This window comes from Tympanuchus pallidicinctus, unplaced genomic scaffold (genome assembly GCF_026119805.1).
Source record: "Tympanuchus pallidicinctus isolate F22 unplaced genomic scaffold, pur_lepc_1.0 scaffold23, whole genome shotgun sequence".
Lineage (NCBI taxonomy): Eukaryota > Metazoa > Chordata > Aves > Galliformes > Phasianidae > Tympanuchus > Tympanuchus pallidicinctus.
The window spans coordinates 4,644,403-4,671,119 of record NW_026294740.1 but is presented as its reverse complement, the minus strand read 5'-3'; the positions used below and the strand labels follow the sequence as shown (position 1 = coordinate 4,671,119).

The following is a 26,717-nucleotide window of genomic DNA, read 5'->3' as shown; positions in this document are numbered from 1 at the left end:
GGAGAAACCGCCAAGCAGAAAAGGGGCTGTAGGCCAACTTCTGCAAACCTGCCTGCACCTGATGTGTTTTTTTGTTGTTTTGTTTCATCCTTTATTCACATAAAGGCATCTGGAATGCTCTGAGCACTAGTGAGCATGGATCCTCTGTCTCAAAAAGCACAGAGGAAGGCAGACTACTGAAAAACTGTTTCAAATGCAGCAGTCTGAGTTTGCCTAGAAGAAACTACAAGGGGAAACAGTTACTTCAGTCTTGATGATACATAGCTCCTTTCCCTGAGAAACACAAAGCAGATCACAGCCTCTTCAGAAGAAGCAGCTGAACCACTTAATGGAAAGGCTTCTATTCCGTAATGCCACCTGTTAGACTCCAAAGAGACTTACTTGGCTTGTGAAAAACATCCACTCATACCCTCCTTCTCCTCTCTCACTTCTCTTTATTTCTTTCCCTTTGTTATTCCTCAGTTAAGAAAGCAACAGGGAGAGTTTATGTTGCAGCTAACAGCAGTACAAGGTTCTATGACTTCAACCATCTAATCTGTCATGACGACGTTTGGATTAGAGGACAGAGTTGTTCAGAGTTCACTTTACACATAGCAGCCTCCTAGCAGGATTTGTAATACAGATACAGTCAAGACCCAAAAAAGAACTTCCTCTTCTCCCCATTGCAACCTTCCTAAGATAGAGAACACAAAAACACTCTAAAAACCCTCAAATAGGTGTATGAGTGGATAAAGACATGGAGAGGAAGAAATTAATGACATGTGAACTGAGTCTTTCTAACTGGGCTCAAAGCCTTTAACTAGATTAGCCACACCTTTGCAGGATAGCCAGCTGTTAAACATTTACTGCAGTACAAATAGGTAATTTCCATGCTAATTCTACAGCTATCCAGGTGTAGCAAAGGGATCTTTGCTAGGTTAAGATCTTTTCAAACAGGTGAAGAAGAGGCACCAGAAGAACTGCCTGCTGCAAACTCAACAGCTTCAGGTATTTATAAAATTGAATACAATCTGTATTCAATTTCAAAGTGTCCTATTTTAGAAGATTAATTTATCAAAAGAGACAGGAACCTTCTAAGGCCATATGTGTTTTCAATCGTTAAGTCAGCAGAGCTCGTATCTAGACTACCTTTTCTTTAAAGCAGAAGGAAGCTGTTCAGAGCAGTGTCTGTATCCTTTGTACCTTTGGTGATCTGACATAATTCCAAAATGGAAAATGTATACTTTGGATGCTTAAAAAGTAATAAAAGTCTCAGAAAATTGAAGTGTGAGCTGGTGCTCCTAGTCAACTGTAACTTGCTGAGGCTGAAAACACTTTACAGAATTTGCATTAAGTATTTAGGATGCAGATGTAAGAGGCAACAAGTCAGGCAAATACTTGGAAATAAAGATCTCTTCCTGCATTGGGTCTGCAGTCACTTTTGAGAGAAAACGTGAGAAATAATCTATGCTTCCTTTCCCTTGAGAAGCATCTAGTAATGAAGCTTTAGTAAAGCCACAAGATACTCTACAACAGATGATATATCTTCCCTTAAAACAGCTGATAGTGAAGTCATAATGCAAAGTATCACTGATAGAGCAAGTGTGTACAGCCCACTGAGATTCCACTTTAAATTACTGCTGAATCTAAGTACTGAGTAGGCAGAAAACTTATACTTCTGTTGCAGAGTAACTCACAGCATGTGGCTCAACATTAAAACCATTAACAGGAGGCATTTCTCATGCAAGTGACTGTTCTAAATTGTATGGACATGACAAGCTCTATGTTACGTTCTATACTTGCTGTTGGTGTGCATTTGGTTGGTTTTGTTTGTTCTTAAATAAGTGTTTTTTTTTCTCTAGTGTGTTCTCAGTGCTTCAGTGTTCTACTCTCACTTTTAGAGATCTCTCTTTCCACTGGAATCAATAAAGGCTTCCCACTGGATGCCTGTCTTTCATGTATGGGCTGTATAGCTGAAGGATTCATATGCAATATGCTGGGAGATATGCTATATTAAAAATGTTGATAGGCTATGATGAAAGTAAGTCTCAAGTGCCAAAACGTTGCGTAGCCAGATTTCCCCTCTACTTTTCTGAAGAGCTGACTGCTCAAGTGGCCTTGGTTATGCTGTTTCTGGCTTATGCTCCAGATTCTTCTATGACTCTACTTTTCAGAAAAGGGACACTTACCAGCACACAGAGTGTGTGTGCCTGCGGTGGTTTAGAGCATAGAGGGGATACATGAATATCTGATACAGCTCTTGTCTAACTCCAGCAGGGTGGAAGGCACCATGTCACCAATACAAGAGAAATCCTCAGCTCTGGAAGACCTCAGGAGTCGGATTGAAACGAGTGACTGGGCTGTTGCAGGGCTAGTGGTGATTGGCATCTTCTGCCTTGTTATTGTAGCTTTCTTCTTAATTGCAGCCACCTATGGGTGCTGCTCATCGCCAAGACACAAACGGACTAGGGCATGAATAGTGAAACTGAGGAGCAGTACTTGGAGCTCTGCATTTAAGCAAGAATCAGCCCAGCTGCAATATGGTGTTCTCATCTTCTGTCCTCAGGTGGTTATTTTTCCCCATACAGCTTTCCCAGAGCAATTCACCTATGCCAGCACGTTGTTCTGCAAGTCCAGAGCAAACTCCACAGCAGGCAATCTGTATTCAGGAAGCAAATGAGGACTCTGGCATTTTGTTAATTACACTTGCTGAGTGGTCAGCAACTACCTGGAAACCAAGAAGATCTCTTCCACTACTGCAATTACTTGTTTGTTTCTTCTATTCTGCAAATGGGCATTAAGAAACTGACTACAGCTTTGTCTGAATCAATTCTCTAAAAGCAGTTTAAACAGTTGTTCTCCTATCATACTCAAACAATAGCCTAAATACACTGCAAAAATTTGCCTGCCAGAATACAAATGTCTGCACGTGTTCTTATTTTAAATCTTGCAAGGTCAGAATTTCAGCTTTACTTTTGCTGTTTGGATACTGAACAGAATTGTACTAATTCAAAGTGTGAAAAAGCAATGCGATGTAGTATTTCTTCAAAGAGCATCTTACTCTCTTGTCCAGCTGCAAGCAAGAGAAGCCAGGCAATGTTGCTGCAATGGGTGACCTTGGAATGCACATCTTTTAATCTTGGGGAGGGAGTAACAAAACAAAAACTTAAAAAAAGGAGAGACACGATTTCTAATCAGGTTAGTGGGCTTTTCTTACATAAATCTCTTACGTAGCCAGTGAAATTGTTTCTATTGTTATTCACCTAAGCAAAGGAGAATGTTTTCTCTCTATTCTCACCAAAGCAACAGAAAAGCACATATCACTTGAAGAACTTGTCCTAGATACAAGTGTAAAGAATGAAACAGAACACGAACTTGAAAGCAGGACACATGCTGGTCACTTTCAGTTAGTGAATACATACTGCTCTTGTACTGGGAAAATTATAGCTTCAGTGTTTTATCCAGTATAGTAATTAGTACAATTACAGCTTACAAAGCATGAACTAAACCTGAACAATATATGTTGTGGTTGCCAGTCTGCATTTAGATGGGGCACATCCATAATTTGGGCCTGTTTCTGAAAGAATCTAAGCACCACCAGGTCTTTCTAAGCTTGATGAAAATCAAGGAGACCTCATTCTTTGTAGAGTGGAGCTCCTGAGGTTTTAAAGCTAAGTGGTTCTATCCTGTCCTGGATAAGGCTGCTTAATTATCTCAAAAGAGAAATGATAGCTGAGGGAGAAGAGAGTCAAAACAACTGGAACCAAGTCATCTTATCACAGACAAAACATTAAAATTCATATAATAAGAAATCATACTTCTGCATTAACCAACATCTCAGTTAACTCAGAGGTGAGAATGAGTGACAGATGTTTGAGGGATGCCTTCCTCAAACTGGACAGAAAATATCAGTTGAATCAGTCACTATTTTCTTTTTCCTGGACATGCATTTGCAGAAAGATCTCTGCCATAAAAGTGCCTCAAAAAGGTAGGACATGATTTCCACAATATTAAATGTTGCTTGGAAGAAGCATACTCACCCCAGCTCCTCACAGAAGCTTACAATAGCATCAAAGGCTGTCATCACAGCCTTGTCAGATTCTTTTAAGGTGCCTTTTTTTTCCTGAAAGTAGAGAGGGACAAGTTTTCAATTCAAATACAAACAGGTCAACTAACCCTAGTGATAAGCAATTCCATTCCTCCTGAGCAATGTGGCAAACTGGTACAGGCACCATCCTGCTTCTACTCAACCGTGCCTCTCTAGGGCTTGAGCTGCGCCTGGAGCCCTCACCTCCCTGCTCTCCCTTGAAATTGGGTTACAGACAGCTGTATACTCAAAACCTGCTCTTACAGCTCCAGAAAAAAAACTCATTTCATCTTTGTGTATTTAGGTGGATCAGGTGGGTGCTTGCTCTGCCAAACTTACCTGGATTTTAGAGAGCTCCTTCTTGATCAGGAAGCTTACTTGATCCCGGTCGTTCCTGGAGTAATAGAGGCGGCAGCAGGAGGGCTTCCCATCTCTCCCAGCTCTGCCAGACTCTTGGTAATACCCTGCCATTGACTTGGCAATGTTCCAATGAGCAACAAACCTGCAAGTGATAAGAGAGTGGAAACAGAAGGCTGCAGCTTTCTCAACTCAGGGCACGCACAAATGTGTTCGTGGATATAAACAACAGAGTAAATAATAAGGCAGCAAAAGCATAAAAGACAGAGAACTTGGCAGAACGAGGGATTCTGCACATAGAATTATAAGTCTTAACATAAGACACAAGGAAAGCAGCAGAACTATGTAAGCCAATGCGTGTGAACAAGTGAGCAGGATGCCACACAAAATGGATGAAAGCAAAAGGGCACACAAATATCCAAACATAACTGCACAGCTGTGAAGAGCAAGAATAAGGACACTGATTTAAGGAGTCTGGAATATTTTACCACAAAGCAGGGGATTTTAAAAAGCCCTATTTATTTGAAATGCTTGATTTTAAAAAGACATTTCAATGTCAAGTCTGCGAGGAAAATTCTACCTCACCAAACTTATTTGTAGACAAAGGCACCTTTCCTAAGTCAGCAAATATGACTACGAACTGCTGCTAAACTGTGAGTAATCTCTGAATGGATGTTTTTAAATGCACTGCCACAAGACTGCTTTAAATCTGCTTGTGTTTGAATATTCAGAAACTCAGTTCATACCTGTGTTCAGCCCTGAGAGGTCTGAGCATTTTACCATGCAGTAATGCTGCCAGTATTTTAGATACCAGCCTGCCTCAAAACCGGTCCTTTTAAAGCTCTGCCCAGAGGCAGGAAAGATGTACACTGGTATGATTGAAGACTAAAAGCTAAAAGTTGCTCCAAACACAAATGCTTCAGGACCAGACCAGGTATGAATAATCTTAACTAAAAATGAACTAGCAGCAAAGAAGAAATTTCCTTCAGAGAGACAACACCTCTGTTTTTCCTTTTGATACAAAGGGTCACCTCCAGAACTTGTCTGACTTGATCTTACTTGATAGAATACGCATGAATACTCAGGACTCTGCCAACAAAAACTGAAGACTAAGCAGCAGGGCCTCGTACCTGGGCTAGGGTATAACATCCTTAACTTATTGAAAAACAACTTATAAGGAGTAATTTTAACTTAATTTCTTGGACATCAACCGTACTACAAAAGCAGGTTTCAGCTATATTTTACCCTCCATCAGCCCTATGCATTTCAGATATTTTTTGCTGGTTTATTGGCTATTGCAATGAACAGGAGAGAGAGAAATTTCAGCAGGTCATTAATTCATGCTACTCTGTTAGAGACTTCTAATTGCTCTTTTCAGAAATTAGTTGCATGTTACACGCAACAAGCAGTAAGAAGTCTGATATTGCTATAGAACCCTGTCTGTCAGCACAGAGGATGGCATAATTATTTAACAAGGCACAGTTTAATGGCACAGTTGTGAATAGATGTGATAGCCTCAGTGATGTCTTGTCACTCTCCTACAGCATTCAGAGTAATTGCTTTTCATGGATTTTGTGTAAAGATCAGCTCCACAGACGTCGTTGCACGTGCTGTGAGTTTCAACAAGCCTTCATCAAGTGTTTGAGTCAGGTATACCAGGTAATAGACACTGAGGTTTTCCCTTCCTGCTGCTCAGGTTTCAGTCTCTGATGGAGCACAACACTCAGCTTCACAAACCTGACATTTGCTTTGTCTACTCCCATTCCAAAACTGATGGTTGCAACAATAACTGGGATCTTCTCCTCCATCCATTCATTCTGAACTGAAGTCCTGTCAGCTGCCTTGAGCCCTGGAAATGGAAGAAGGTGAAAAGAAACAAAATCAAACAAAAAAGAGAAGAAGTATTTTGTGCCCCCTCCTCACATTGCCCCATTTCAACCCCCTCAACTAAAAACAAACCGATGTACACACTCTTCTCTGTCCATGTTTAAGCTGGCTGGGGATCAAGCAGAAGTCAGCAGCAGCTGTTTCTGTTCCAAAGAGAAAAATCTGGAACATTCCTGGGAGGAGTGCAGTTATATTTAGGCCATGCAAGGTCCAACAAAACTAACAGCTCTGAAGTGGAGAGAATGTTGTTCTGCTCTGTTACCCATATTTACCTCGAAGATCCGATGTATTACAGACCATGCCAAGAAAACTAATTTCTAGGTAATCCCATCTAGGCCTTAAAGGTGGTTCAGTTCAGTTCTACCAGCTGCTGAGAGATGCAGATTTCAGTACCTGCATGATACGCTTTGGCTTTCACTCCTCGGTAGCTCAATTCAATAGCCAGCTGGTCACACACATCCCTCATCCTGCAGTACACAATGCCACAGCCAGAGTACACCTGGGCACACAGGAGAGAAAGTCTGTGATGCTGGCTGAAGTCAATCAACAAAGCTGCAGTTATCAATAAGGAGGAAATGGAGGGATGTCTAAGGCTCATCTCATCTCCAAGCTGGTTCCACAGCAACTTCAAGACATTGTCTTGGCACAGAAGTAAATTAGATTTAAGGACAGCCTCTTTACAAGTCCTACAAGGACTAAAAATGCTGAACAAACACGGTCCCCCAGCCTCTCTCAAAGAAGACAAAGCAAGAAGCAGTAACCTTCCACACTACAATAAATTAAGGTGCAGAGACTGACTTATTTGCCAAGTTATTTTGGGAATTTTTGGTGTTAGAGCAAGAAATTCAACACAGCACTCCAAGCTGTTGTTTGTCCTTGTTGCATTTCATCACTGACACTGAAAGAGCAGAACACTATCATACACTGACTGCCTGGGACATGAAAAAACAAAGACAGAAATACTATTTGCATACTCCTAAGACATTTTCTTTTAAATCAACTCCTTTCTGAAGACATCTGCATTTGAAAAAAATGCAGTTCCATATTCTACTTGTTTTAGAGGAACTAAAAAACAAACGAGCACCTTCCTTCCAGGTGTTCCTTCCTCCTTTCCTACCACAGACTTGTCTCAATGACCAATCATTGACCACTAAGGAAGATTTTGTTCAGCTTAACCATCGTCCTGAAATGAAAAACCTACCCCAGTGGTGTTCTTCACTTCCAGTGCCTTCAGACAGAAATCCTTCAAGTTGGCATAAGGATCAGTCAAGAGCTCTTTGAATTGCACATCGTAGAACAAGTTAGATCTGAAGCAAGGAGTCTTAAAGGTGGCAAGTGGCTGCTTTAGCTTGAGTGCTGTCACAATATCCTCCTGGACTTGCTTGGTAGCAGTGGCAGTCAAAGCAACACATGGTGTATTGGGGATGCGAGATCGCAAGGTGCCCAGCCGCAGGTAATCCGGTCGGAAATCGTGTCCCCACTGGGAGACACAGTGAGCTTCATCAATTACCAGGTAGGACAGGAGATTTCGAGACACGAGGGAGTTGAGTGTAGGCTGGAAGGATGAGGCAGCTGCCATCTCTGGGGTGATGTACAGAAGCTTTATCTGAGGCTTCTCGCTTGCTAAGTCAGCCAGGATGGTCTTCTTTTCCTGGGCGGAAAGCTTGGAGTTCAGGGAGCAGGCTTTGATCTTCAGAGCCAGCAAATGGTCCACTTGGTCCTGGAGTGAATATATAAAGAAAATAAAATGAGAAGGACTTAGCATTAAAGAAAGCCTCCATCTCTATGGAAGTCTACAGGCAAGATTTGTGAGGCCCCAACTTTTACCTCCAGGACCAAGCCTCAGGATAACACCCAGTTATAGTGCAGCTGTTTACCACTTCACTCCAGATGCCTTTATCTTCAGCAGTCAATATATCTGTTTGGCTCTTAACAACCAACTCCTTTTTTCAGCTTCCATTCACTCTAAATGGTCACTTTGCTACTAAGGAGTATCAGCACAGAGCTATGCAGAATACTCAGTCATAGCCACAACGAGATTAAATGAACACCAATGCCTCAAAATTTACCCTACCAAGTTGTCATGGATAGAAAATGAATAAAACTGCCATACAAAAACAGAGCACATTTCATTCCAAAATAACCAAAGGACTTTGTAAAGCTGGATGAGATATGATGAAACACAAAGGCCAGTGTGAATCACCACTGTAACAGAAGGGAGTGTGAACAAGAATCACATCTTGAAAATCAGGAGGGAAACAGCATCACATTCAGGTACATCTAGATGAACATGGGGTGTACAATTCACCCTATCTTGACACTGATTCCATTCACTTGTGCTTGACCAGCACACAACATTTCAAAAGATACGAGTAATCCTGAAAGATTAAGCCCTCATCATATCATTCTGGTTTCAGTTTCAAGCCAGTTCTTAATTCTTGATGTTCACTACAGGCTACAACACCAGCTATTGCGCATTGTTAGTGCTACAGCTGCTCTTATAGGGAAGCGTTAGGGGATGAAAACAGTAGAAAAGACAAAATACACAAACAAAAGGTCGTATCAATGACAGTGTTCAAGGAGGAGCTCTGCTAAACCAGCTTCTCTCCATGACACAAAGACAGACCACAACAAAAGATGCAAAAAAATTTATGCCTTCAAAAGCAATTTCATCATTCCTAGAGTTGTAACCCTATAGGTAAAATGGAAATTCTCTTCTGAGTAAAGAGTTGGTACTTTTGGGGTACTCTACTTTACTGCTTCTGTACAGCACAATGGAGATAAAAGACAGCTGCTGAAAATGGAAAAAGAACCAGTTATAGAATTCAGCAGGCTATGACCAAGGAAGAAATGCCCTCTTTTACAGAGCTACATATATCAAACCAGAGCCATCCTGTTGGGCAGTTAATCTGCAGCCTCTTCACCTGTCACCAGGCTAAAGAAAGCATGCCAAGACATCAAGACAAGAATGCAGAAGCAGGGTAACAGCAAAGCCTTGTGGACAGAAAAGAGAGAGACAGCTGTGCCTCCAGAGTCTCCCGACCCCCTTCACTGACTGCTTTTCCACAGCTAACAGGAGACAGTTACCTGAATCAGTGCAATCAGAGGTGAAATGACAATGGTGATGCCCACTGCCAGAACTGCAGGAAGCTGGTAGCACAAGGATTTCCCTGCCCCTGTGGGCATACATACAAAGACATCCTTCTCGCCTGCAAAGACAACAGAACAAAGCTCAAGGCTATTGAGTGATGGCGAGTTCCCAGGGCTCTGTCTGGAAGGATGGGCACAAAGGCAAGTAATCTGTGAGAAACAGCAAATCTGTGCACGTACCACGTAGCATACCAACAAAAGACACTTCATTTCAGGTTCTAAAAGCATAATTATTTGCATACCTGCATTGCTTTCCTTCAAAGAATCTCTGATCACTTTGTGAACATTAAGGAACAGTCTTTCACAAATACTGCAAGGTGCACAAGAAGTTAAACAGCTAATCCAGATTAATGCTGATTCTCTTACAGATTAGCTGCTTTCACTCATCTTACAAACCTCCAGTTACCAAACAACCAGTCCCAGGACAGATTTTTATCACGCCCTCCCAAAGCTTATCCCAAAAAGCAAATCTCAACCACGCAGATAACATTCAGTTAGTAACTGTCCCCATGCTAAGGAGTAACCACTTCAAGTCAGGAAGATGCCAACACATACAGTTTTAACACGGAAGAACAGCCGGCTGACAGAACACTACTTTCAGCCAATCTATTATCAGCAGCACATCTGCAGGTGACAGATGAAAACTGTAACCACATCCTGCGTGCTGATGTTTATTGAATTTTACACTGTTCTGATTTGCATTATGAGACCTGCAAGGAGAGCAGATGGTCAGCAGTGTGTGCATGTGTGTCTGTGAGTGTGTGAGCTGCCCGTCCAACCAACAGTGGTGGACAAGCTAACTTCAGCACAGCTGTGTGTTTCCAATCTACATCATTCAGAGAATAGAGGTTAACTGCAAATGTGGATAGTTTCAACCTCATCTGACCACAAGCATGCTACCAGATGCCTCTAATGGAGATACTGGAAACACTACAATTGAATGCTATTCCTGGTCAATGCAACAGGGTTCTTACAAAATAAAAACATGGGAGAACAGGTAGAGCCACGCTCAGAAGCCATGCTCAGAAAACTTTGTTTGCAACACATGCTTGCACTCCAATGCCACTGATGTGACCTCTGAGCAGAGGAGGCTGAGGAGAGCTCAGAGGGCTGGCGGTCCTTCATGGAGCAGGCACTGTCTCCTCAGAGCCAACTGCTGCAGAGCTTTCAGACACTGAGCCTCACCTCTCACCACAGCCATGGTTGCACTTTCCTGCAGGGAAGTCTTGAACGATTCAAACCCGAAGACCTTCCCCAGCGTTTTCCGGACCCTGCCCTGCAGGCCTGGAGCTGCCGTGCTGCTCATCTCGGAGAAGCTGTGGATGGAGGAACTGATACTGAGTCTCCCCTTCTAAGGCGAGCCCCCCGCCCTGCTCCCCTGACAGATCCGCCATTGGTGGGAGCTGCCCCCTCACTGCCCCTCAGCCTCATTCCTTGTGGGATCTCCATGAGGCCGGGGTCAGCTGGGGGTCTCGAAGCACCTTCCCGTCGCCAGCCCCTCACAGCTTCCCCTCAACGCACCCACGGGCCGTATCTTTCCACCTCTTCCCCAACCGAACCCCTCCGCACCCCGGCCCCCGCTCTCTGCGCTTCCTCGGGGTCCAGCCGTGCGCCGTTGTGGCGTCGGGTGATGACGTCAGAAGCCGCTCTTAAAGGGCCAACCCCATCTTAAAATTTAAAAAGCAAAGCAACCCCCCAAAAAAAATTACCCGTCTCACCTTTGACGTTTCTTTTCATCCTAAATAACGTCTTCACCGAGAGTTTTGCCCCCCTCGCAGCGTGCTAGCATCGACATTTCCCCTGTCGATCAGCGCGCGTTTAAAACGGAAGGAGGAGGGCGGCGTTGCTATGGCGACCGCTCTGACGTCATTTCTGCGCGACGGAAGCACGCCCGCCTGGGGCAGAAGATGGCGGCGGCGAAGCGCAGCGTCCTGTCCTCTTTGGCGGTTTATGCCGAGGATTCAGACCCGGAATCGGATAGCGAGACCGGGACGGCGGGAAGCGATGGGGGAACGGCTACGGGTGAGGGCGGGGAGGGGCCTGGGGAAAGCAGCGGGCTGACCTGGGGCCATCCCGCCGCCTTCCTATCAGAGAAGGGAAGGCCCCTCTCGTTCTCGTCTCTCCTTTCTCATTGTTTGCCTTCTGTTTTTCTCCTCTTTTGCTTTAGGAGAGAAAGGAGGGCTCGTCTCGGTTGGGTATGGAGAAGATGATTTCAGCCGCCTGGATGGGGATGAGGAGGGGTATGAAGAGGAGGACGATGAGAACAGCAGGCAGTCAGTAAGTATCTCACGGTTCCTGGGGCTTGTCTTGCTCGCAGCCGTGCGTTGCAATGCCTTTTGCTCCTGGGAGAGCCTCTGAATGGCACCCTGAGCTGGAACCTGGTGGCACTGCCTCCTGATGCAGGTTTCAGCACTTCCCAAGTATTGTAATTCACTTTATTTTTAAATAGAAGGCACTTGCCTTGGAGCCCAATGGCAGTTTGGCGCAGGTCTTGCTGCTTGTTACTAACTCTGTTGATGCTGTTTGACTCTTCTATGGGGAAGAAACTGTCACTGTGAATGTACACTATTCCTTAAGCATTGTTAGCATGTATGAGAATGCTAAGGGAGAAAAATGCTGTTGCGTTGTCAGCTGGAAAATTGAAAAGAATGAAGTTCTGTCATGTCTGCAATTATTCTTCTGTGTGTAACTCAACTTACTGCATCAAGTTAACTTGATGTAGCAGTGTCTTGTCTAGACTTGAGTGGCTTTTGTTTGTCATAGGTGCATGGCATGTATATAATACCACATAAATACCAAAACAATTGATGCACTTTAAGATAGGGCACGTAGTTTACTGCACGTGAGTGCACCTATTACACAAAAAAGGACAAATACTTCTGATGTGTCTGTAGGAGTGAAGCAATAAGTCTTGAGGAGGTAGGGGGAGGTTCTTGTCTCCTTTTTCTTCTGTCAGCCTTTTGCAGAACCCTGTTATTGTCTTGACTGCTCTATTTTTTTGGCAACTTAGTACATGAAGGAAATAGGGCTGTGTTGCTACAGCTTCCCCTTACTGAAATCTACTTTGTGTGCATTAGATCATTCTCTTATGTGATCCTCACTGTTCTGACCATCTGCTTCCCCAGTTAGCAGAGAAGAAATTGGTCTCTTTTCCTATTTGTTCTGTTTCTGACTGAAATGAGTGTGAGCAATAGCATTCACAGTGATTGTCTGGCTAAGTGAAGTAATGACACTTCTTTACTGCATTAGTCATTCTCCTCTTCATATCCAAAGCTTATAGACTCTTTCAGTGAGATCTCTTTATTTTAAAGGTGGTAGATGTGATGCAGATGTTCCTCAACAACTAAGTATGTAAAATGGGTAGCCTGTATTGCACATGCATTGTCAGTGTAGATTTTAACCATCCAGCACCTGGGAAATTCAAGGCACTATGCAAGAAATGGCAATTGGTGAAATCACTCCAGTGTTTAGCTAGCAGATCTTGCATATGTTTCCAGTTACTGTACTGATCTGTGGAGATTAATTAGGGTGCCTTATCTGTAGTCTTGTTGCAAGGCAGCAACATATTTTCTTTAACTAGAATCAAGGGATTCCTTGATAGAGTGTAGCATGGGTACTCACTGGTTACGAGCTGTTTTTGGAAAGCAGTAAAAATTGGATTCAGTTGTTTTGGGGTTTTAACAAAATAACCCTGTGCTTATATTATCTACCTTATCTGCTGTTTGTTATTTTATCTTCAAATGAAGTTTCAGTAATGTTCTCTTGCTGTTTCAGAGATGTCCCCTGCTAGGTTAGAAGGTTTTTGAAGCTATTTCACTTAAGTGTTCATCTAATGAATGATTGAACCTATTGTTGATTATTTGAAAATTACTTCTTTTTGAATGTGTGTGGGAGCTTAGAGGGGAATTTGTGATCAAGTACCAACTAACTTGGTACTGTGGTTCTTCTTAGTTATGCAGTTACTGTTATTGAACTTGATTGCTAAAGCTGAGTTATTGGCACACGTATATTTTAGGAAGGTAAGCTGGAGAGGATCTGCAGTGAAGAAAGGGTTTGGTGTCTCACTTCTGTGGTATACACATGTTAATTCCTGCAATTAAAACTTTGGTGTTACTGGATAATCACTCTGTAGCTTGCCTTGCCAGAACTTGAGTGTGTGCTAACACCCTGAAGTGTGCACTTCATGTTAACCCCTCCTTTCAGTTGCACGTAATCTTTGTTTGTTTGTTTTTGAAATACCAAATTAATATTTTGGGGCCAAAGCTCAAACGGAGTAGTGAAGTTCAAAGGAAAAACTGTTTTGAATTGTGTGAGCATGAAAACTATTTTATTTTTTTTTCTGCTCCTCTACTTGCTTTGAACCCAGAGCATCTATTTGCATACATAGCTCTAAGATCCCCAGTGAAGCAGTAACCCATTGGGCAATGGAACAGTAGGCTTACCTACCAGTTTCAGATCAAAGCTATTGCTTACTACTTCTCATGGGAATTTTATACAAGGCTGATTCTGGTATTTTAAGCACTCAAGGCAAAAACTTGCCAGTTTTTTTCTGATATCTGGGTGGAGATGAAAATTAGCTGGTGTCTGTTATCTGAAACTGAAACCAGTGGGTTGTTCCTTTCCATGGAAGTTCACATAATCAGTAATTGAGGCCACGAGAGCACTGTGCAAGTAAGAAAAGATGTGTCAGCAAGCATCACTGGATCTTTCAAACTTGGCACTAGGGCAGATCCTTACCAAGCCTGCATGTTTGCTTGGATGGTAGGCAAGTTGTGTGTCTTCTGTGTGTTGCTGGTGTATGCTTGGGAATATAATAGGCCTTGCAAGTGCTGCTTTTGCTGTGAGCCCTGCTCAACAGGAGCGAGTGCAAGAGAAGCCCCCACCTGCCAACCAGAAAAGACAGAATTATCCAATGACAAATATCTTTCTTCCTAGCTCTGTTATTTTCATTGTCTAGCTCTGAACATTGAGGAGCCACGTGACTTTTGTGGAAGACATTTGCTACTGAATTATGCTCTTACCTTAAAAAGGAAGCAAACTCCTAACAAAACAACACTTTTTTTTCCTTATAACTGTAGGGCTTGTTTGCTGGTCATGAGTGGGTTGGGCAAAAGTAACTTCCATTAGAAGGGTCTTGGAGAACTGCTGGGCTGCTGAGCACAAGCCCTTTGCTATAAGTGCAGTTACTTTCCAAGCCTTCTCTTTAAGCTTAATCCTGTAAATTCTTGTCTTGTAGGAAGATGACGATTCAGAGACTGAAAAACCTGAGGCTGGTGACCTGAAGGTATTTGGAAGTGTGGCACGGTGGTGGGGGGAAAGCTCAGTACAAGAGGAATAAGTCTTAAAAGCATGGCTTTGGTGTTCATGTTTGATCTTCTGTAGCTAGTTTTGTACTTTCTTTTTGAAGATGTAATGTGATTTCTGGCTTCTGCCAAAATCAGTTAAGTAGTTAAGCTATGGACTGAGTGATGGTCAAGATCTGTATTGAAGAACTGCAGTATTCTGAATTAGATCAGAGGTGTATTTTGTGACAGCATCTTTCCTGTTTTTCAGTGATCAGGGAGATGTGGTGTTAAGTGCAGAATTCTCTTATTTCTGACCAGCATTATTTGAAAAGCTGTAGTTAGAACCACATAATGAGTAAATGATTGTATGTTCCCAGAGGTCATAAAACATGTCAGTTATCAACATTATCAATTCAATTGTGCCCAGAGAAACATCCCAGGTCTTACAGTTAACACTTACATCTGTTAGAAAAATGTGTGGCAATAGGAAGTTTGGCTGAAATACAAAAAGCAGTGAGACCTGGATTCAGGCAGAAAAAGAGTCTAAGCTTGACCCCCTGTCTGCAACTGAGAGTAGATTATGGTAATACATAAACTGCTTGTTCAGTTTCTACTTATGTTGCTATATAAGTTGGTTTCCTAAGTTAAATTACATTAAAACCCTTTTACATAATGAGCAAACTTTTTAAGATAAAGGAACCTGCCACGCTGTCATTTTCTCTGCATTAGGAAAATTAAGTAGAAACAGTGAGCATAGAAACAGTGTGTGAATGCTGTTGAAGTTTTAACACCTATTCCTCTGTGATCTCTTCTTTACAAGAAATATGCATCCTCTGCAGATTAAAGAAGATGCCTCAAAGCAAGATACAGTGAAATCTCTATGTAAATTTGTTAGTAGAAAAGACACCAGAAGAAGCAGCTTAGTGGATTGTAAAAATGACAATAAGTAGAATGGGCATCTTTCCTCTGCTTCTTGAATTTGGAATGTTCTTATTCAGCACAGGCACACCCAAGTAGAAACAGGCCGTTCAGGTAAGAACATTCTGAGTAGTTAAGAGCAAAACAGGTAGGTTGAGCTGAAGTGTTAGAGAAAAACGGATATTCAGACTGCATACTTCAGCTTGAGTAGACTAATTTTTCTGCTTTAAAATAAAGTTACCAGCTGTAAAGCTGGTATTACTTCCTTACAAAGCTTGCTAAATTGATTGTTGCTTTTGGCTTTCACAGTTAGAAAGTAAAATACAATCCTTGCATGGCATGAAAAGTGAGGATTTGAGAAGGTTATCAGGGAGGCAGATCTGAACTTCAGGAGTTCTAGACTTCTGTCATCTCTAATAGTGGTCCTTAAATGTAAGTGGAAAAAAGCCACAGCCTCCTTTGCTATGAGCATAGCAAACAGCCCAGACGAGGTGTGTTCATGTTGTAAAGCATAGTGTGGGATGCTGAATGGAGTTGCTCTAGCCATACTACAAAGAAATTCATTTGGTCTGGTGGGAAGGAATAGAACGTTCATGTAAAAGTGGTTTTTACTTGTAGCAGTAGGAAATGTTTATCTCCCTTTTCCACCAAGTGGCAGTGTTCTCCTGGTTCCTTCCTCGCTGCTTTGAGCTTGCAGGGTATGTGAGAACTAGAGAGTAAGAGTGTGGTTACTCTAAATCCAGAGTGTGGTGAGAAGTGAGGCATTTGATCAGCTGATGCTTCTGGATAATTTTATTTCTTTTTTCCCAGCTGAGTGCTCTAGCTCTCATCCTTACTATGAGATGTCTGAAGACATCTCAAATGAGATGGCCTCTTAATGAGAGGCCTGAAGACATACTTAAATAGATGATGTGAGCCTTTTATATGTGGCCAGGGTGTTCCCAGTGTCTGAGTCTGTGTGCAGAAAGCCAATCCTTTAAGATGCATGAATGATGTGAAACCATTGCAAATGATTAGTTAATTATAGTCTTTTCAAGCTCTGAATGTACATTCAGACTCCTTTTCTATTGTTTTCCCATCTGAACATGTGGTGAGTGAACTATTTTATCTTATTTGAATCATTGAGGAGAACAATTGACAGGCCAAGTTGTGTGGAGGAGTTCCTCGTTGCTGGAGCGTCCTGTGACTTGGCTTCATTTTTTGCTTGGATGGTAACACAAAACCTCCAGCTGGTGGTCAGTTTTGGATGTAAATCAAGGAGGCTAAAAGTGGGGAATGGTGTAAAAAGTGTCAGTGGCATTTGTAATGGTAAAGTGATGATGGGGAGAGTGGAATTCATTGCCTGCCTCAAAGTTGCAGTGGGGAGACTTTTCTACTCCACCATATGGTATTTATATTTGCCTGTGGTTTTTAATCTTGACTCTACCTTGTTTTGATCTTGAGGACTCATCACATCTGTCTGCCCTTGCAGCCCTTGTTCCTCACTAGAGGTAAAGGAAGTAAGAAGGCCTGGATGGAACTGCAGCTTTCATCTTTTTTTCTTCTTTAAACTTATTTTCTGCTGAGCAGGAAGTTACAATGAGTTTATCAAAATAAAATACTGATCCACTGTGGTGTCTACCCTTGGAGAGTCAAGTGGAAAATTTCTTTGAATCTATTTGGGGAAAGAGATGTGCCAGGTATAGAAGAATATTTAAGCTCCCACATCAGGCTTTTAGCTCATAGGATTTTCTGTTACTGCACACCTGTGAGGCAGTCCTGAATGCTATATGCTTGTAATAAAAAAAAACAGAACAATTTCTCCTCTTTTGGAAACAAAGTCAGAATTCTTGCATCCTGTAACTGAAGTGTTTCAGGGACCCACAGAAAATGAGAGATTCACAGGGAAAGGTAAAGGAAATTCCTTCTTCACATTATCTGAGAAGGATGTGCTCAGACTCTGGAGCAGCGCATTGTTAGTAACCAAAATGACTTCAGTGCTCCCTGCTTTTAGTATTAAGTAAGCAGTTACAAACTTCAAACAAACTACTGTCTTAAAGGGATTTCAGAAACAAAGCTTTCTGCTTAGGAGGAAAAAGAAGTGGTGCACAGAAACTGCTGGCAAAGGACTGGTGTCTTTTGGAGTCCCAGAGCCTGGATGGATTCTTAGATCGTTTCATCAGGCGATGGAACCATGAGTGCAAAACGAAGGACGTTGTGAAAATACCTGAAACTTGACGTTCTGCTGGCAGTATTGGTTTGGAATGATGAGGGTTAAAGGCCCTGTGGTGCCTGCCAGGTGCTTGGGCTCTTGCCAGCCACTGGTTATAGTTGCAACCTTGATGTAGGAACAAGATACCAACCAGGCTGCAGAGCCTGCTACAGGGGCCTGCCCTGCAGGAGGAGGAACGTGAACCTTAAGTGCTGACTTTGTGCTCCAGGTCCTATTGGAGGGGTTCTGTGCTTGGTGCTGTAGGGCTGAATGAATAACAGACTGCAGGAGGACAGGGTGCAGCCCTTCAGCTTGGTTTGCTGGTGTTTTCACAGAGGGAATCATTAACTCTTGAGCTTTGATTCTGTTATCAGGACTAGCCAGCGCAGGAACTCTGATAAATATTGGCACTCCCTATGCAAGTATATGCTTAACACGTGGTAACAGTTATTTGAAAGGAGTAGCTTTCAGGAGAAGCTATGTTCTCTGGTTTTAAGGGTCCTCCTGCATCTTTGTGGTGTTCTGTTGAGAGGCAGTCCAAGTGGGAGGCAGCAGAAAGCTGTCCCGTTCTCAGAGGTATGCGATGTTTCTATGCATGTCTGGGCACCACCTTTTGTAGTCAGCAAAGCTGTGGAGCCCTTATCAATCCAGTCAACCTGTGAACAACTTCCCTGTGTTACGATGCATAGACATGTATTAAAGTAGAGCTTTTGATTGTGGAGTGGGTTGTTGTTTTTTCAGTATATCTTGCCTGGTCATTTGTCTGTCTGTTTAAATACCAAAATTATCTTGATTTCAAGTAAAAGTCTTGGAGGATAAGAACAAGTAACTGGGGGATTGTGAGTAGTATAGTCCTGATGATTGACTCTCATTTTGATAAGGCATGTGAAATTTTCTGCATTCAGCATGCATTCATCTAGCTAGATTATCAGAAGATACCTGAATGTACTCAGGAACTTACACCTCATGTAATTTTACTATGAAAAAGGGAGAAGAAAAAAAAAAACAAAAAAACATTAGGGGAAAAATGGTATCTATAATAGAAAGCTGTTCTTCCTTTTTCACAGGCTGCAAGATGTAAAAGAAGGAGCTGACCTCTAAAATCTTTAGAAAATAAATTAGAGTTGTTTGCTGTAGCGGTGGCAAAGGATGAAGTTTGTTTAAGAAATACCAGCCCTTGATACTTGCAGCTGCTTAGAAGGAATCCAAAAAATTCTGCTTAGAATGTTCCAGGTCACCCGACTGAAGAACAACTGTTAAAACTGCTGTTCTGCCCCAAAATTTTGCTCTTGGTGGCTGGAGAAGCTGCGTGTTGATCTTGCAGTGGTTGGATTTGGTAGGATGTAATGGCTTTAGAAGTGTGCTGTAGAAAGGCTGCTGAAGTCCCCTGCCCTCCCTTGTTTGAGCTTTCTGATGCTATCAGGCTTAGTATTTTGGGCTCTGAGAGGCAGGAATGGCAGAAGAGCTGCCATGCTTTAAAAATGGCCTTGTGTTACACGTGGCTGTGCTTGGTGCTGTGTGCAGCTTTCAGGGTTCAAGTTAAGGTTGCCTCTCCAGTGGTTTGTTTCCCACTCATTTATCTGCCTGTGAGTACAGCCTGCAAGAGATAAGCTCTGCAGTTTCACACTGGTTTCACTCTGTACTCTATCTTCTAGTATACTTGTGCAGAGTGCTGTCTGCCCTTCAGCTCTACATATTTTCCCTCATTTTGGCATGCTCTTTTGCAGTGCTCTGTGGAGGCAATCAGGAAGATTGGCAGTTGAGCAGGCAGCATTACACGTGGAAAACCTTTAGGGGGAGTAGAGTTAGCTCAGCTTCTCCTCCTCTCCTCTCTGCTTTAAAAATGAGTGCCCACACATTGAAGCAGCTGATGCCTTTCCAGGTTCCCATTTTTAACCATGTGGCTGACATTAGTAAATGCCAGCAACAGGCAACAAAGTTGTGTTCAGCATCTTTGGTTCTTTTTTTTTTTTTTTACTTTTTAATTATTATTTCTTATAAATTGTATGATTATTTTTTGGTGTCTTCCCCCATGTATTTCAGTCCAGTTTCTCCAAGAGGGAGATAGATCACAGCATTTGAAGCTGGCTTACCTACTTCAGAGCTGCTGGCTCCAGTCCAGCCTGTGAGCTGCTTGGAGGATGAGACACGTCCATGGACATGCTCGTTCCTTTCTCCCCGCCAGGCATACAAGCTGTAGCAGACTCCTCACTCCCTGCAGTACTAAATACCACAGATTATTGACACAGGTGTGGCTTCCTTTTCTCCCAAGGAAGAGCCAGGCTTTTTCTTCTGTTTGTCTTTAAACTTGAAGAAAAGTCCTTTCTGGAGCTGCTTCCCATTGCATATTTCACCTGATAAAGGTCTGAGTTCTTCAAGTCCAGTTCTGTTGCAATTATTTCTGTTTGCTGTACTGAAATAGCCTGTTTTGAATTAGCACGTTAGTGCTTGTCAGAGTGAGAATCTGAACAGTCAGCACAGATGGAGGATTGCCTCAAATACCAACAAATATCAGAAAATAGCTTCTTCCACCTTGCCTGTTATCAGAACAGAAGGATGAAAATCTGCTAAATCTTCATGGGATCTATTCATGGAGGAGGATGCAACCCAATGAGGTTATTTTTATGCCTCACCTCTATTCCAAGTCCGATTAAGAATTTTCAGTACTACATATTTGGAAAGAAAGCTTGTGCAAGAAGTTGAATTTTATCACTTCTCTTAAGCCTCAGCTGCAGCAAGGGAAAGGTGCAGGACTTCTTGCAGCCCAGCTTTATTTTGCACTGCCGCAGTCTGTTTAAAAAAATAAAATGAGAGTAGCCTGACACCTTGAGTTATGCCATGTGGTGCCTGTACTTCACCTCTGAATTCCTGTTTTATAGTATGATGCAAAACTGACTTGAAAGCGGGGTTCGTGGGCTCTGCAAATCAAGGAAGCTCTCTGTGAACCATGGTTGCTCCTGGTGGAGAGTAGCAGGAGCCGAGCAAGGACTGCATTTCAAGTGTAACAAAGCACAGGCACAGAGGGATGATGTGCAAGTGTTAACCTTGGAGAGGCCCTAACAGCAGTCCTGTCAAGAAGGAGGAGAGAATAGAGACAGCAAACGCAGGTGGCTTTGGAGCACTACAGTAAGGCAGGCATTATTAATAGTCCCTCAGCTTTTCCAACAAGAGTCTTGGCACCCTGTTCCTTAACTGGAAATTATTTTTGCCATATCTTTGTCAAATATTGAGATAGCATATGCCAGGTGAATGGAATCAAGTTTCAAAGAAGTTATTTAAAGGCTTTTATGCAGTGAAAGCCTCCTTTCTGAAGTCTTTTCTTACTGAAACATTTTGCCAGTTGCCAGATCTTAGGGTTTTTCAGTGTTTTTTTAGTAGAATTGGAATGAACTGGAGGTGTATCTCAGACATACTTTATCTTAAAATTAAAAAGCAGCGTCAGCTGCACATGGTCTTTGTTTTGGTAAGGATTTGATAAGGATTTAATAAGGAATGTCTCAGGAGTTGACTCTTTCCTGACTTCTTCCTTTTTTCTTTTTGCCTGTGATGATAGTATCTTGAAATAGGCTTGTAGTCTGTGTATCTGCTTCACTGGAGAGGAATATATCAGTTGATTCCCATGGGTAGCTTATTTCTAAGCTGCTGTGCTGCTCTTGGTACCTAGACTATGGTTCCTGCAGTTTTTTCTTAGTTAAGTTTCTTATCCTGTAGCAGGCAGTTTGCCCAGAGCTGTATATTGGAGTTGGCAAACAGGATATAGCTGTAGGAAATGGGCTTGTTTCGGGCTTTCTCTTGGGATTCTTCTATCTCACAATACAAAAAAAAAGAAAATCCCAACAAGGTGGGGAGGGGGGAAATAAAAGCACTATACTGTAGTTCCCTTGTGTTCCCTTTGTCCAAACTGAAAAACTCTCTGCATTAATATCTTCACTTATCCACTGGCATGACAACAGGACAACAGTGGGACTGGCTTACTAGTTTTGTGGGTGTCAGGCTAAATTGGTGTCAGATCTCTTTGTCTGTGTGCAGCAGCATCTCTGGAAAAAGAATATGTTGTTGGGTGACTGGAAGATTTCTAATTGCTTTGTTTTTTAAATGTATGCTAACTGGAAGAGTGTGGAAAAAGGAAGCTGCAGCGCTAAGTTGGCTGCAAGTCTGGGAAAGCAATTGAGTGGTGGCAAATCTGGCATTGATGCCTCCGTTTTTTTTTATGGCTTACAACTTAAAATGATCACCTTCTGTTGTCTTTCTTCCCCGTCTCCCTGCTCAACCATTTCTTATAGCTGGAAGTACACCTGTGCTAACAACCTGCAGATGCAACTGCCTCTATGAGAAATTGAAGGTTGGATTTGTACCCTTTGGCAATAGTGCTAATGGTTATGTCCAATGTGAGCTTTGTACTGGAGTTATGGATCTTGTTTCAGGAAGGATTTAGCAAGCATTGTTGTAAGTCAGTTCATTCTTTCCATTAAATAAAGCTGTTCTGGGCAAGGCTTTCCAAACTCGAATTCATCAGTCTCAGATTCATATTGTTTTTGTTTCCTTCCGTTGATCTCTGTTCTAACACTGCAAGGACTGTGTTTGGTTGTTTTTCTTCTCCATGAAACCTGAGTAGAGGCTTTTTTAAATGTAACTGAATGGAAACACTATTATTGAAAAGACAGTCCATATCTCACCACACTGAGATGTAGTCATAAGCCAAAGTGTTGCTCTCCTCCTGTGCAAATGCACGTCCACTTTCTGCTCACTGTCCTTCCTTAACTGATTACAAATCTTGAAAACCTAACTGTCAGACTGGGTTCCTATCAGCTAGGATCTCACAGGCAGCATTGTCTTTCCCAGGGCTTGAAGAAAGCATTTGTCTGGGCTAGAAATGGAAATGGAAAACCTTTTCCTGACTGTGTCCAGGAGCAGTGCTGCAATAACTGTTTCCTGCCATCTGTGAGGTGGTATCTGTGGTGTGCAGAATCACTCCTAAGTGCACAGAAGTTGTGACTTATCTCGGTTGGCCAGTTAGATGTTAAAATTCTATTACTTTGCCCTTAGCAGTTTATGCTCTTCAAAGGCTGTCATTTGTTAGTGTCTGGATCAGGGAAAGGAATCTGTCTCCTGCTTGTCATGCTGTCCTGAAGTCCTCTCCCAACTTGGGTCTGAGCTGCTGTGGCATCCCTTGGCTAACTCCAGTCGGTCTGCTGGAGCAGAGCCATCTGCCTTCAGGGCCTTTTCCAGCTGATCTTGTGAAATCCAGGTTGCAAAATGAAATCAGCTTGCAGAGTATGTGGAGAGAAAAATGCAATACTGCTTTTTATTTTTTTATTTTTTATTTTTTTTAAATCTTAGTCTAGCTTTCTTAGGGGTCATCATGTAATACTAGATGGAATAAAGAGGCTAGAGGAAAAAGAATGAGCAGGGAACGCCTTTTTCTTGCATGGGCTTTGTATTTCAATGATGTTGGAGATAATTTTCAGTGTAATTGATGCGTCAAGCTGACTTTGTGTAAGCTGTGAGAGCCTGGATGCTAAAGTCAACTCAGAGGTGCTGCTGTACAGCCTTCAGAGGTTGGGTTTGTGAAAACTGTGCAGTACTGGAAGGGGCTGCCAGTGATGTCTTAACTGTGCCTTCAGTGATCAGGATCCAAGTGGAATAGAACCCAGCAAGTAATGTCTGAAGCTCTGGGATACTTGAGGGCTCTAATAGCTTTTGTAAGCTGACTCAGATGGAGAGATTTGATGTAATGTTGGAACCACTCAGCTATCTTCATATTAGATACTGGTATATAGGACTGGATGTTGAAGTAGCAATCTATAAAGAGATAAACTTGCCCTGAATGGATCTAGATAATTTCCCCAAGTCCAGTTATATTCTAAATGTTCCATTGTTTAAAAGCCTTGGCATTGCTTTAGAAATGTTATCTGTGCATAGTATACATCTTCCTTCTCACAACTAAAACGTAGCTCTGCAGTATTAATTGTCCCTCATTACCCCCATTTACTGATTTTTTCTGTCTCATTGAACCACAGTATTGAATTTGATCTGCAGAAAATGTTTGTTTTTTTAAAAAATTCTGTCTCTTCTTCTGATCAACTCATTATATTTAGTGTTTGTCCAAGACTTAAATTAGCCAAGGAAAGTGTAAGGAATCTTTTTGGGAGTGTTACTCAACCAAAGGTTTGACTGTTCTGAATTCCTGGATCTTCAGCAGATGCTGAGAGGTTTGAACAAGACTTCTCTTAAATCTCTTGTCTGCCAAGCTGTATGTCTGCGGTCAGGCTGTTGGTACTTGCCTTGCTGTGGTGTTGGACAGTAAACCAAGCAAATACGAACAGATGCTGTAGGATGAGTCGGTCAACCCTTTGTTTTTGGAAGGCATTTGGGAGGCTTGAAAGCAATCCAACTTAATGAAAAAGCTGTGCTGATGTCTTCAGCTTGCTAATGATGGAGCAGTGGGTGAAACTCGTCAGTAAGCAAAATTCATATCCTCTGGGGAGTGAGGTGTGGCTATAATGTTAGCAAGTTTGTTCTCCTTTGTTTGATGTAGCTCTAGGGCTTCTAATGTCTTAGCTTTGACCTGAGGATGTATGGACTGGACTTGCTTGAGTGGCTGTGGTGGAATGAGGGTAGGCAATGTGGGCAGATGAATACACAGCAGCAGCTTAAGAGGGTTGGCTTCAGTTGGCCTGTTGTACAGAGTGGGCTCGTGATGAAGCTCTAAGATTAAAAGGTGTAAGTTAAAGAAATGTGTACTTCTAGTTGCAGGAAACTTACCGATTCCAGAAATTCATGAAACGTGCTATTGAACACATCTGACTCTAGAAAGAGATTTGTCTAGCGTGTGGTTCGTACCTGGGGAGGTTTGGGCCATCGAATTATCCCTCGGAATACTACTGCATGCATCCTGAGACTTGAAAAAGGCTTCTAAAAACTCCAGAAATGCAGCTGATACCCTTGTAACCCTGCTAACAGGCCACATCAGAGGGCAGCCATGTCTAAAGCTCCTGAATTTGGCCATGCCGTTGGGTTGCTTGAGGACATGTTTGGTACAGACAGTCGCTTTAGGGATTTTCCTCCTTGATGGCTTGGGCAGGAAAGCAGTGGGATTGTTAATGGAACAAGAAGCACAGTGCTGGGTGAAGGTTGGGGATCTGGAGGTGCTCAGGGAAGCAGTCTGTTTCTTCCTCTTCCCTCTCAAATCTGTTCATAACAAAAAATTGGGAAGTTGGCAAAAAGTAATTCAGTTAAGTTTGAAACAATGGCAGCCCTCCTTTCATCCCACCAAGTATTTGTTTGCTGTTTCAAACCAAGGTGAAAACCTAAATACGTAGGCAGCAAGTTCTCCCCCCCCAGGGAGGTGGAGCAGCCTTCTGACCTAACAGAATCACAGAATGGCCAGAGTTGGAAGAGACCTCAAGGATCATGAATCTCCAACCCCCCTGCCACATGCAGGGCCACCAACCTCCACGTTCAATACTAGACCAGGCTGTGCAGGGCCAAACATTTGCTGCCGAATGGGTAATGATATTGCTCCTGGATACAGAGCTACAGATGTAAGGGAAGCTTATGAACCTTTCCAGCCTGTGTGCAACACTTCCATACGATCTGAATTTGTCCTCGTAATCTGACAGTTACTGTGGAATCATCTCCATTTCTCTGGTGGTAAAGTGAGGCTCAGCTCTTTAATGCTGGGTCCGTGGAGGATGCAGCTGAATTCATATCCAGTGCTCCCACCAGAGAACTCCTTCTCATGGCACGTCTTGCTTTGAAATGCTGTTTCTCATTTATCTTTTTCCCCTGCTGTTCTGAAGACCCTGGGAGGAGAAGAGGTGTTGATGTGTTGCATCGAGAGCGTTGGCTTAGAGCGGCTGGAAGCTGTGCTGGGATCCTGGTGCCTTGCCAGCTGGCCAGCAAGGAGATGCGTGTTCCTTCGTGTCCTTTTCTTTTTTCTAAAATAACTTCAGCCTCTTATTGTTGTGATCCAAGCGTACTTAAGGAGAAACAGTGCTTTTCTTCATGAATGACTATAAAAAAAATGCCACACAGCAGCGAGTGACACACAAAGAATTTGTTTTTCTGCTCTGTGAGGGCTCTGGTTTCTCTGGAAATTTTTGAGTTTTCAGTGTGAATTTGACCCAGCCTGTTCCCAGATGCTGACCTCGCTCTGTTCTCCTCACCTTGTCCATCTCTCACCTGACTGGAAATGGAGTAAAGGAGGGGATTTAGAGCCTGGTTACCAAGCAGCGAGGAGACAGCATTTTGTCTGTGTCAGGTTGAATGAATAGCTTCTGTGTTCAGAGGCACTGAGGAATTTTGGACACACAGTCCAGTGAGTCACAAAAAGTCTTAGGGAGGGAGGCAGGGGGAGAGGACAATGTTAGGATACAGCTGATACTATTTCAGAAGCTGAGATGGTATTGCTTGTGACTCCCTTGGGGCTTAACATAAGTACCAAAATGCTTGAATGTTACTCTCAGCGTGGTGAAAGTGTATTTACAAATGTCTTGTCCTGCATAACACTCCTGCTTAGCAGACTGTAGTCCAAACATGTGCTGTGCTCCTGCAATTGAAGCTGCCTTAATTTATATTAATGTAACAAAGGAAGGACTGACTGGTTGTGTTGAAGATCTCTAAACAGAGTATGCAAGTCAATGGTTCACCTTGGAGTTCCTGGATGAACAGATCAGCTCCTGGAAAGCAGCAGCCAAGACAGACTTGCCAGCAGAGCATTCTTCCCAAATGTGAATGCTCTGAAACATTGACTCTTGGCCTGTGCCAAGGGCCAGGCACCAAAAAATGAAGAATTTATGGCCTGATCTTTTTTGAGGAAAGCCTGCAGTTGCTGTCGTTTTTGCAGAATTCAAAAGGAGCT

The 26,717-nt window shown here is 42.7% G+C and overlaps 2 protein-coding genes across 8 annotated transcripts in view; one reads left to right on the top strand and one right to left on the bottom strand.

Moving 5' to 3' along the window:
• RECQL5 (RecQ like helicase 5) overlaps positions 1-11,305 on the bottom strand; it is a 36,274-nt gene extending 24,969 nt beyond the window's left edge. For 4 of the 6 annotated variants that reach the window (XM_052688242.1, XM_052688247.1, XM_052688246.1 and 1 more), the window contains exons 1-8: positions 11,179-11,305; positions 10,646-10,776; positions 9,398-9,519; positions 7,512-8,030; positions 6,704-6,809; positions 6,161-6,272; positions 4,406-4,568; positions 4,020-4,102 (exon numbers count right to left, since the gene is read on the bottom strand). In XM_052688242.1, coding sequence (XP_052544202.1) covers positions 4,020-4,102; positions 4,406-4,568; positions 6,161-6,272; positions 6,704-6,809; positions 7,512-8,030; positions 9,398-9,519; positions 10,646-10,766 — 1,226 coding nt within the window. In that variant the 5' untranslated portion in view covers positions 10,767-10,776; positions 11,179-11,305. Of the gene's footprint in view, positions 1-4,019; positions 4,103-4,405; positions 4,569-6,160; positions 6,273-6,703; positions 6,810-7,511; positions 8,031-9,397; positions 9,520-10,645; positions 10,777-10,981; positions 11,083-11,178 lie in introns of those variants that run through there. The other 2 variants (XM_052688243.1, XM_052688245.1) reach the window with 2 other exon arrangements.
• A 10-nt stretch (positions 11,306-11,315) lies between these two features.
• The window catches only part of SAP30BP (SAP30 binding protein), a 29,397-nt gene continuing 13,995 nt past the window's right edge, over positions 11,316-26,717 (top strand). The window contains exons 1-3 of one of the 2 annotated variants that reach the window (XM_052688254.1): positions 11,316-11,482; positions 11,628-11,737; positions 14,697-14,744. In XM_052688254.1, the coding sequence (XP_052544214.1) occupies positions 11,368-11,482; positions 11,628-11,737; positions 14,697-14,744 (273 nt within the window). In that variant the 5' untranslated portion in view covers positions 11,316-11,367. The remainder of the gene's footprint in view (positions 11,483-11,627; positions 11,738-14,696; positions 14,745-26,717) is intronic. The other variant, XM_052688252.1, reaches the window with a different exon arrangement.